The sequence below is a fragment of the Melopsittacus undulatus genome, chromosome 4 (assembly GCF_012275295.1).
Source record: "Melopsittacus undulatus isolate bMelUnd1 chromosome 4, bMelUnd1.mat.Z, whole genome shotgun sequence".
NCBI lineage: Eukaryota > Metazoa > Chordata > Aves > Psittaciformes > Psittaculidae > Melopsittacus > Melopsittacus undulatus.
The window spans coordinates 33,393,605-33,405,856 of record NC_047530.1 but is presented as its reverse complement, the minus strand read 5'-3'; the positions used below and the strand labels follow the sequence as shown (position 1 = coordinate 33,405,856).

At 40.9% G+C, this 12,252-nt stretch overlaps 1 protein-coding gene across 3 annotated transcripts in view; it reads right to left on the bottom strand.

Moving 5' to 3' along the window:
* The window catches only part of STON2 (stonin 2), a 71,770-nt gene that overhangs the window by 45,379 nt on the left and 14,139 nt on the right, over positions 1 to 12,252 (bottom strand). For 2 of the 3 annotated variants that reach the window (XM_034062617.1, XM_031048838.2), the window contains exons 2-4: positions 10,686 to 10,898; positions 10,023 to 10,277; positions 3,625 to 3,822 (exon numbers count right to left, since the gene is read on the bottom strand). The exons of the other annotated variant lie outside the window; for it this stretch is intronic. In XM_034062617.1, coding sequence (XP_033918508.1) covers positions 3,625 to 3,822; positions 10,023 to 10,277; positions 10,686 to 10,773 — 541 coding nt within the window. In that variant the 5' untranslated portion in view covers positions 10,774 to 10,898. The remainder of the gene's footprint in view (positions 1 to 3,624; positions 3,823 to 10,022; positions 10,278 to 10,685; positions 10,899 to 12,252) is intronic. 3 annotated transcript variants of the gene reach the window in all.

Here is a 12,252-nt window from a genome sequence, read left to right as displayed (position 1 = left end):
AATGAATGGTGAAATGCAGAAATCCAAATCAAGCTGTGAGGTATTTGTGCACAACCTCGGAACAGATCCCTGTGCTTCCAGAGCTATAATCACGGCTACATGAAGGCCTCTCCCTTTCTCTTCTGACATGTAGATACTTGGCCTTTTTTGAAAGCTGAGACAGGCATCTCGTTCAGAATGAATAAATACTTGTAATCAGTAACAGAGATGTCCTGTGTTACTTAACTTGAAGAGTATGGCACAAATGCCAAAAGTTCCTGCTTCTTGTCCATGCTCATTGACCCAAGCTGAGAAACAGCCATACATGATAGGAAGCTCTAAGGCAATGGGCCACTTCACCAGCACCTAATATAGCTTCACAGACAGTGTGAAACCCCAGCTGCTGTGAAGTGCTTGTTGTTATAACCATATAAATATGCTCATGTTAAATGAGCAATCTGCTACTACTTGACCCAAATTTATTGGCTAGCTGCTGCAGGGCCAAATAGCCCCCCATGCTGCCAATGACAACGAGAACATTAAAGGTTTCCTTCTTGATGCCAGAATTCAAACCAGCACAGACAATAGAAGTGTAGCATCTTCTAGCTGTGCTTTGAAAAGCAAATCTTTCTCAGGTCTGTTTCTGTAACATTTACCTTCACCACTGCGAACTCTGCTGCCTTTTTATCACTGAGCTTATCCTGATTCTGCAGTCGTCCTCCCCATAGTGAGGATAAACTCTCAGATTTGGATCATTCTGGCCCCTACCATCTTTCTCACTTATCACCTCCTAAGTCATATCTTATGTAAACACATGCACTAGATAAAGCTCAAACCCATGGAATTGTTTTACACTTTAATTCTGTGTCAGTTGTGAGAAAGCTGATTCCCAGCCATTTCACCTGCTTGAAGCCTACCAGTTCCAGACACCAAGATGTGCGTTCTCAACAGTGGAACTTGGCTCTGTGCATTCCTGCAGTCAGACCCACCTCAGGCTTTCATCTGCTCCCACACAAAACTCTAAACATTGACCTTTGAGAGGCAGCCTGATGCTTACACATTTTGCATGCAGAATAAATTACAGACGAGTGAAATTATGGAATAAAATATCTTGGATTCCCTTCTATGCTGTTCAGGCAATAAAAATTCACCAGGGCTAAAAACAGTTATTTTACTCAGTGTCTGACTACCAAGTAGTTTGCTTTTCTCACCAAGATTTTTCTCACTTGAAACAACACTAAACCCATAACGGTACAGAATCAGGTCTAAGTAGAATTTTGATCTAAGTAGATCAAAAGTTGTTTTTTTTTTTTTTTTTTTTTTATTTCCAGTACATTTTTTTTAGCAGTGAAATGAATCAGATTTTGTTCCCTTCCACCAAGCTTGACCTTAGCATCAAGATACTGGTTAACATGCAACGTGACTTCAACACTCTCTTTTCCTTCATGGAAAAAACACATGTTATTTGAAGGCTGCATCAAGGCAATGAAACTCCACTCCAGACTGAGGCAGACAGTCTTTTGAGAAGAGAAATGCAAATCAAGTGCTTGAATCAAGTCAGGTTTGAATAACTGAATTTCTGGAGAGGAAAGAAGAACATGATTAGGCATTTTTGTCCATTTACACACTGCGAGGGTGAGTGAACAACAGAAAAGCAGCAAGAACTGCCACCAGGTCCTCAGCTCCTTCACCTCCACAAACCTTGCCTGATGCCAGCAGATACCTCCAGCAATGGCCTGGGAGCCATCCCATGAACAGGAGCAAATAAATGTGCTTTGTTCATGCTTTCCTTTTGCAAACTCCATACCTGGTGGTAGGAAGACTTAGTGTATTCCTTACTTCAGGTTTCTATACACTAAGGTAGTATATCTTATGTTTTAGCTAATGACACAGCCATCCTGCCTATATTACCTACCTTTTTTACTTTTACAAATCTATAGCTGATGGGAATGTATTTTTTTTGTACCTGCTTTGCTAATTTATTAACAGTTTGTGACTGACTGGGTAAAAATGGAGTAAGAAGTTTACACACAAAGCTTCTACTTAAGTATCAACTTATCCTTCAGCCCTATATAACAAATAATTCTGTATGTATGTCAGCAATATACAGCAGCACTTTTGCTTTTCATTTTTCTATATGATTCAAAGTTATATGAGCTCAGTGTCCCTCATTTCCCTTGCTCACATGAAGACAGCCCCAGTGACAACATCCACCTTTTGGCAACTTATAACAATTCAACAAGAGAGGAATATCCGGCACATGCTCCAAATCAAAATTCTTACATTTCACCCTAATAGACATGAGCTCATCAGAACAGAACTGATGCCCATGCTGGCATCCAAACAGCTGGCACACAATGATAGCTTGCCTACTCTGTCTTTCTATCAGTGCTTTCCAAACTTGGAGGTACAGACAAGCAGAGTATTCTAAAATAAAAATGGTCAGACTGACTGTACTATTATTAAAAGATGAAAAGGTCTTTACTTATCCAAAGTAAACACTATTTCTTCACCAATCCTTTCTCTTAAGCACCCAGCCAGTACCTACCATGCTGCTATTTATGAACTTTCCTTGACATCCAATCCAGTTTCACTGAACCATAAAATAATACTCTTTTCACATGATGTATGCATATGTTTCTTATGGAAGGGATGTGTGACCCCAGTGGGGCTTAGGAAATCCATTCTCCCAAAACAGATCTTATTTCACACATACTGTGACATTCACTGAGGGAAAACACGTTAAATATCTCAAGTGTGAGCTATCATGACACCAGTGAACCAATTTTCATCACCAAACTGGGTAGCTACTGACCTTCCTCAGCTTGGGGTGAACAGCTTCCAACATACTGCAGGTGCTTCCTCCTGGAGCTGTGTATTTGTGTCCTTTCTGTGTCCTGACATACCAGCTCTTTTTATGCTCTGTGCAAGTTTGCTTTGTTATTCAGGAATTCCTGTCATCCCAATGCTGCACAACCCAGGTTACACCATTTTATTTCTCCTCATCCAGAGAATAACTGAGGAGCAATGAGCTACAATGCCATGCAGCACGTTTTTCCACATTCAGGACACCATCTGAATAGTTCCCTACAAGGTCAGATAAAGGATTCTTAAATGATCTAAATCTATTACTGAACCACCCTCTGTCATCTCCTACACTGTCTGCATTACTTTACAGCAACAGTGCAAAGCAGAGTGCAAGAATGCAACCAGCAGCCTGGATATGTCTTAGCACTCTGAAAGAGAAGGGCATGTGGATCTGCCTCAGCTGAATACACTGGCAAGCTAAGAAAATTTCTGCGTAGAATTTTAGGAAGGGCATCTAGCTTTTCCCACAGAATACTGAGAACCAGCCCTTAGATCAGCTTAAGTGGAATGGGAAAAAACAGAAGTGCTCCAACATTTTACTCAAGTCCACCAACAGGTACATAGTTACACTTGGCTGTTTGGGAGCCTGTACATACTATGGGGTGTGCCAAATCCAGATGTGATTTTTGTTGAGAATTGGACTAGAACAAAGTGTTAGTCTGCCTAATCCTGGAGTTTGTACTACTCCAGATCCATTCCCTGTAGATCACTTCTAAGCACTGAGTTTGAGTAGCATCAAAAAGATTTGAGATCGAAGCTTGAAGGCTTCTCTCTTACCAGCCGAGTCTGCTGCAGATGTTCTTCCACTGGTCAAGTCCTCGGTGTTAACTGACTGCAGATCTGTGTAGGAGGGAGCAATGCTTGGGCTGCTGGTGTCCTCAGAGTTGGTTGTCCAGCTGCTCTCAGAGGCATGCGCTTGCTTCTCAGAAGAGCTGGAGGAGGGGCAAGTCCAGCTGGGTGCTTTTGATGGAGACACTGGATTGCAGAAAACAAACAGGTATTGGTTACAGGGCAATCTTCCAAGATCACTCTATATCAGTGTACCAAAACTCTGTAAACATAAATTCCAACATCCACAGCAACAGTTATTTTATAACAAACACACAGCAACTTAAGTAGTGCCTGCACTGTTACCCTCTGGCACTATTCAGCTGTCTGCCATAGATCCCATACTGTTGGCTGCTGTATGTTTTCCTGGTGTTCCACTACAGCAGAAGCTGTGACTTTTCAAACCAAGAAGATTTCATGTTTCTGCTGCTGCTGCTAAGATCTGAATGTCTGTGTTGTGCAACACACTGGAGTTTTTATAGTACCACAGCTTTTTATAAATAATGTAATTAAGCATTCCCTATCTGTGACACCCACTCAAATGTAGTTGTCATCTCAGGAATGCTCCACATGGGAGGAGAGTATAAAAATAAACTGAAATTGACCTATTGATGGGCACTAGAAATGGCTTTTGTTTCTAAAGATGCAGGATGTAGTGCTGCAATCTGAATTAACTGCTCAGTGTAGGCCAAACATCCTGTTGTACTCACTTGCCGCACTTGCATGTCAAAGACTTCAGTCCTGCCTAACCATCACCCAGAGTTCAGAACACAATCTTAATACATCCACTACTATGAATTCCTATTGCATACTCTCTGTATTGCATCCTTTTAGCCCATAATATCACATAAATATTCATAACAATGTGCGACTCTAATGACGAAATAAATAAATAAAGATGTGGCAAAAACAGTCTTGCTGAACTAAGGAAAGGTGTACTGGTAGAGACTAATCCTAATGCAATGTCAGCATAACAACTGGTTTTTGAGTTAGTACATCTATGCTTAGCTTTTAAACCAACAAAGATCTCAACACAACCCAAATCTTGCAGTTACAGAACTACTACTGACACAGAGGTTCTCTTCACAGCATGTAATACATAAACAACCCTTATTCCTTATTACTTTGAGAGATACTTTGGAAGAAAATGGCAAAATGACATTAAAGTTTATTTCTCTCTTTCTACTCCTTCCAAGTGGTGTGATGGGACACTATGGAAACCATGCTGTGTGCACAGAGGGAATATCCAAACAGTGCTTTCTGCCTTGCCAGCTGAAAAGTGCATATTTATTTTATATAGCTGCACTGTGACTCAGGTAAGCATGCACTAATGCATTTTATCTGTACAGCTGTGAGCTGTACTGAACTGTTTCCAAGTAGAATCCTTATCCTAAGGATGAGGAGCTGAAAGTCAGGAGATCTGATTCCTTACCACACATGTTGACAGTTGTTGTGTTAGTGACATGACCAAAACCCCCCCGCTTCTCCCTTCAGTAATTCTACACTGTGTTGTGTTTGATGCCTGTAGAGAAACAATGGCAAGTGTACGATTATGATCTGTCAGTCCCACCCTCAGGCTTTTTGTTAAACATAGCATGAGGCATCTGAAAGCCATCCTTAAAAATTCACCTGAAATTGCTTTGAAGACAGAGTGCTTAATTTGGGCATAGAGGACCAGCTGAAAAGCTGAGCTCCATATGCAAACCAATAGCAAGAGCCAAGGATTTTAACTATGTTTTCTATATGGAACACTAGAAATTGTGGAATTATAAAAATGATCTTAGATTTTTAGCATTTCTTAAGGTCAGACACAGCAATATGAAAAACATAAGTTAATTTAGAAACATGTAAGATTTAATAACTCATATACTGTCAACTTGATGTGCTTTCCAAAAACAATTTCTGTCTAAGAGGGAGACTGACTGTAATAGTGTTGCACTAATAGTATTCCCTTCTATATAGGGGAAAATTAAATTTATTCCAGATAAGTTGTGCAACTTTGGAAGAATATGATTATTTGATCTTTCTAAAGAATTAGACTTGTACTTTGCAAAACCATAACCACAGAGAGCTTTTCTGCAACAGATACTCTTTAAAATATTACTCCAGTCAGCTTCCACCTATGACTGTTCAAGGTTCCCCCAGCACTAACCTCTGGAACTAGTAAAAGTGCATTTTCCCCTATGGTGAGCCAAATAAATCTATCAGTCTGTAGAAGTAAGACAAGCAAAAGTAAACTTCTACACGTTTAGGTCCTTGTTCAGATGCTCCTGCTGCTCTTCAAATTCCTGGAGGCACTGAAAGCAAACTCATAAGTAGACTTTTTTATTTTTTCTAGAAAATTGGAATCTGGTCTCTAAGTCAACACATGCAAATTCACAGCCTTTCAGCTGCAGAAATTTCTTGGAAATCAGTTCAGAATGAAAGACCAGTGCCGGAACTTCCCCTAATATGCAAATCCTGTAGCATGCATAAGATACTGAAAATCAACTCGTTGATTCATTTCAAACTGAAAAATGTTTACTTCTATGCGCATTTTAATTTTCTTGACATGTTTGTTCCTAATATGATGGATTGGCTTTTAGCATGCAGATTTAACTGTAAGCATTCATTCTTCTTTGATGCTTTGAGGACTCGTTCCTTGATCCCTACACTGTATTACAGTCAACCTTGTTAGCATTCATTCCTTTCCTATCACATAGCACCTCAGATTTTCTGATTTTAGGACAGCATCAGAGCTGGTCTAGTTTTAGGCAGCTGATCTTGTGCTGCATGTACTTCCTACATGCACACAGAAGAGTACTAGATGGTTAAACTGAGATTTGCCTTGGTGTGGGATAGCCTCTCCAGGGACATGGTAGGAGTCCAAGTTACTTGAGCCATTTAAAACCAGACAAAGCTCTTTGAAGAAGTGGGGGTGGTGTGTGTGTGGCGTGTGAATCAGATGATGTAACAGATCTTGCCTTGCTCTAGTTTTGGTCCTTTGCTGAATACCTCATTGAATTCGATAGCACAGAGCTAACACTGGTAGAATATGAGATCGAGAGCTGGAGGCCCATTGTATAAGAAATGCAAATGTCATGTCACCGGCTGGCTGTGATCACTTACAGATTGTGTCGTGTTTGTGATGCAAGCATTTGGGTGAGCCTAAAACTCTATTTTTTCACTTTTGCAGTACCAATTTGACTAGCCTGATAGTAACCATGAGAAAAATCCAATTTTGACTTTCCCCAGCAGAAGGAAAATGGGGAAGAAGGTGCTACAATGCATCATTTCTGCAAGTAAATATTTCTGTGGCTTTGCCCAAGAGTTACTGCTTCCCAGGGAGTACCCCTGTGGATTTGGCAACTGTGAGTTGTCTATGCATAAACCTGAAGAGCAGAAATATTTTGAAAGAAAGATTTTGTCTAGCATTTAGTCTGCCTGAACCTAGCAGAAGGGTCTACAGCAATGTCCTAGATAATTTCCACTAAGAAACTCACAATGGGTGCTTTTCATTTTTATACCTCAGGTTTTGACCATTCTTATCATCTACCAAATTCTTTGCCTGTGTTTTCAACCTTGTTTCTTCCTATCAGTCCCCCTAATTTCTGCTCCCCCAGTTGTGTCTTCACTTTTCCCAGGACAACAAGGATCCAGCATCAGCCTTGGTTTTCTTTTAAGTGTATTTCCTATATGATAACCACTACATGGCAGTTATCTTTAAATTATTATTTTTTCAGACTCTGAGCACTTTGGGATACAAAATTGCTTTCAGGGGAACATGTGCAAAAATCCCGTAGCCCTAAGGTCTGACAGCACCTCTCCCTCCTAGGGCCCATCCTCCCTGCTCTCATGGCACTCTGGAAATGCACATCACAAGCCCTTCTCAAAACATGTTTCCAGGCAGCCTCACCATCAGCCTGGGCAATTATCTAGTCAGCTGTGCAGCTGCTTCTGCATGGACAGACAGACAACTTCCCAACAGTGCTGGAGCTGGGACAGGAATGCAGCCGGGTGTGCTGAACCTTCACGACGTTGCTCTTCGCAGCTGCCTGCACAGGAAACAGATTTCCGACGTCTCCATGCTTCTCATACCAATCCATCTGTCCATACTTGGCCTTTATACTGTCCTTTCTCCCTCCCTCCCCCCCCCCAATCTGGCTATTTGCTATTGTTCTTATGTGGGCTGTTTGCTACTAGAAATGAGTAATTGCTGTCACCACAGGGTTTCCACTGAGCCTGTCAGCATATCCTGGTTATAACAAAGTCCCCAGCTTTGCTGCCGCCCATAGAAAGAAGACGTGACCTGCAGATTAATTGAGAACAACTGAAGGCTGAAGTTTATCCTACCTCTTGCTGTCAAATTCCCCTCAGAGCTCAGAGTAGCGGGCCAGAAGTAAACACCTGTGATCTCTTCTGCCCCATGACCTTCCCTTTAGAGGCTGTGATCTGCAGTGTCCAGGCTGCTTACAATAGAGGGTCCAGAATAGGAGTGGGACTAGGTCACAAAGAAGGATTTTAAAATATCCACACCACTTCCTTAGGGGTTCTGTATAGTTAAAGAATAACAGCTTTCTGGAGAAAGATGACATGGAGTACATCCTGATGTAACTGCCAGGGGAACCATCCTCCTCCATGAATCTCAGTCAGATGCTAAACATTTGTGTGTAAAAACCCCCTCAGTGGCATGGACCACTTGGGACAAGCCTTTACAGGAGAACAAATGGGTGCCACCTTCAAAACTGAAATGTTTTGGGAAAATACTCTCCAATCACCTCTTTTGGATATCCTAGACCTCTTCCTACAACCTAGTGTCCCCTGTGACTGAAAACACAAACCAAGAGGCAGTGGTTTTGCCAAGTACATATCCTAAACCTAAGCCTGGACCACATCCATTTTAGGATGGGAAATCAAGTAATACACCATGAGATTAGTTTTATGGAAGACTCTTTGTTATGGCTTCATTTAGACTGAGCAAAAAATTTGTTTTTGTTTTTTTTTTTTTGTTTTTTTTTAAGCTTAGTAAGAAGGTAAACTTTAGAATTTTCCATTCAAGAAGGATATTGCAACATTAGGAAGGAAACATCGTGTCAGAGCAACCAACAACTCCATTTGAAAATGTATGTGGCTGTATGAGTAGGGGTAAGGATCATCTAACCATGAAATTAAATAAGAGGGAGGAGACCACCTTAGTTTTACAGGTTTACACTCACTGGTGCTCTTCCTTCTCTCCTCACTACCATGATCAGTATTTACAACTAACAACAATCAACAAATAACTATAAAGATAAGAAGGTCTTAAGCAAAGCTTAACAGAAACTTTTTTCCTGAAGATTCACCCACCTCTCCTGCACAAAGGTCTAACCATTGTCTCAGAGTAACCTATAGCATGCATAAAAAGAGCAGATGGAAAACTACCGGGTTTTACCCAAAACCCAACCCAAAGCTGCCAATCCAATTTTTCTGACAGAAGCATTATTCACATTACAGGGAGTATTTGATGGACCCAGTGATCAGAGTAAAGCTGTAACTCTTTTAAACTGCTTTAATAAATATCAGGAACAAAGTGGAATTAAGAGAGAATCTCAAGTTAAACATGAGAAAGTAAACTAATGTTTACTTGGGCAATTGCTTGGCACCCTCCTGTGTGGAGGACCAGAAGTTTGTTTATACACAAAAGCTGGAAGCTTATATAGCCATATGAGTTCACATAAGCTGAGAAGGCAAGCCAGAGGCTTTGCATGCATGTTTGAAGTGTGTCAGAATGAACTTTTACATTTGAAAAGTGCACGTTGTCCTGGAATTACAGTCAACTTCAGTGTTGTCTTTGCAATTCTCCAACTGCTAAATCACAGCACTAAAAGACAGCAGAAAGTACTTATGGGCACTGGCACACTAGCTGTTGGTCTCACTAAGCTTCCAGCAAAAACCATACAGGGATATGAGCAGATAAAGACTAAGACTACAAAGGACAGTGATCACCATTCCCTCAGTTCCAGATTACAGAGGCAAACATGGCTCAGACTTTTTAGATGGCTGTTCATACCTGTACATAAGAAATGTCACTCCTGAAAACACCACTATATTGTTTCCCCATGAATGCATTTCTCCAGGGTCAAGGCATAAGTGGAATGAATCACAGAAATCTTTCATTTTCTTTACAAAAATATAATGCTTCTAGTTCAACTCAGAACAAAATCATGAGCCCTTTTTGAAACCCTGGTAACATTAACTGTGTCAAAGTACAGTACAAACTAGTAAAAGTTCAACCTCTGAGAAATGAAAGAGCAAGGAAAAACATCCTGTAGGCTCTTGGTGTATTCTGTTATGTTGCTGGAAGGGATCTTTTCATGCATTTGCCTTACCTGCTTGTGCATGGTTTGATGGAGCACTGGTCCATGGTGCATCTTCAAACTGAACCCAAGTACTGATGGATGATGACAAATCAGTGCTGGGACACATATGGTTCCCAAGCACAGCAGAATCCACCTTGGGTTGGTCAGCTGCTTTTTCTTGCTCTATGTGGGAGAGATCTTGAAATTCTCTGTCCGCATTGTGGTTCTCTTCTGAGGAGGTGTCTGATGAAAAAAAACATTTCTCTGGAGGCTCCTCAGTCCTAGCTGAGAGATGAAAATAGAATTGCTAGAACTCATCATCATTTCATTGTTTTTTATTTAAATACTTGAATTTGCCATTAAATGTAGGCAGAAAATGTCCTTCACCAAATGTAGTTTTTGGACTAATGCTGGGCATAGTTTTGTACTTGATTATAAAAGGTGAGACTTCCTCTGTATCTCAAAGGACAGATCCAACCCCTGTAATAGATCTATGCTACGGAAATCTCACATCAGAAGAGTATTTAATACTTTGGCCCAATTTCTCCCATTATGCAAGGGTAGCAGGAGATAATTCAACCTCTGCACATCCTGCTTCCACTCAGAAGGCAAGCTTTGTGATGCCAGGTATCTGACAGTAGTTGTTCTAATTCAAACAGTCTCACAGTGTTCAAAGACAATCAGACAGCTTACCTCGTGGGCTAACAGGGAGGAGCAGCTCATCGCTGAAGGACACCCACTCAGACTGGTGGGAGGCAATGACACTAGTCAGAGAAGTCATATTCGCAGCAGGCTACTCATCTTCACTTGGGGATCATAGGGAGGAATCAGAATGAGAGAGAGGCACAGTGAAGATGAGCCAATAGAGGGAAACACCTCATTTGCACTTCCTATTCTGTTCAAGTGCTGTTAAGAAAGGAATAAATAATGTCTTTTATTAAATGGGAGAAATAAGTGCCACCGTAACCAATTTATGTATGGCAGGCACAGTACTGTCAAAGTACTGCCAATTTTGAGACAGGAATGTCTGCTGTGTCTAGAGAGACATTTAATTAAAGCATTTGAGGGTCTTCAAACATCCTCATGTTAAAATCGTCGGTCACAAAAACAATGGTTTATTCCTTACCCAGGGAGCCATACTTCTCATAACCCCAGCATGAAAGTGATAAGACTCTCACAGGGTTAGCAAACTTTGATTATGGTGTAACTTAAACCCAACTCCAAGATGTCAGAATGTTCCTGCTCATCTTGCTGCTTATGATGTCTGATCCCTCTTAAGAGCAAGCAGTAAGCTGCGTTTCTTATTAGCAATAACATATATGTAGTTGGTTCTAGGATTATGATGGGTTGCCCGTCATTCTCATCATGGTCTGTGTATGAATATGTGCCCTCCCAGCCAGCTGCAATTTCAACTCTGCTGCTAGACTGGAACTTCACAATTTAAAAAAGCAACGTATTTGATGTTGTTTGGAGTTAAGCATGATTTTGCTGTATAGCCCAGCAAATGTTTTCACAGACACAGCAACTTAATTAGTATGCACTCCAATAGGATGTATCCCACAAAGATCTGGGAATCTGCTAGACGGAATGGGCCACTGCAAATGTTCTGGTTGTTGGCTAGTAACTGAGGTTAGGACCAGAGAGAGAAATTCTCTGACAAGCATCCATGACTGACTCAGATTTGCAGACCACTTCAAAACTCTCAGAGGACTATTGCCTCCTCCGAGGGAAGCATGTGAATTAGGTACCCAAGTATCTCTAGCATTGAATCTCTTGTTGCTATGGTACTCAAGTACTTGAAAACACTAAAACTCAGACTTGGCTATTCTAAAAAGTTTTAAGTGGCATCTCTTGGCCTGCTGTCTCTCACCTAACTAAAGAGGTTTTTTTGGGTGAAACTTCAAGTTGATATACAAGAACAGATACTTCACTGAGACTTCTCTTTACCCTACGTTAACAACATTTAGGTCCAAAGAGCAGACTGAAATTTAAATGCATTCACTCTAACCATTGACAGTAGGAAGTTTGTCATTAAATAGCTTCCAGTATGATATTTAGCCTTCCAAAGGCAGGTCAGCTAATAAAAGCTGCATGAAAAGAGCTGAAAACTTCAGAAGTTTGTAAATCACAAACCAGCCTGACACTCAGAGACTTCATGGGTCCATGTTCATTGTCTGAAAAGGAATCTTTTCAAGCAGAACTGAACACAAATGTACAGTTTCTTGCAAACACAAAAAAAGGATTCCTGATGAGAATCTTG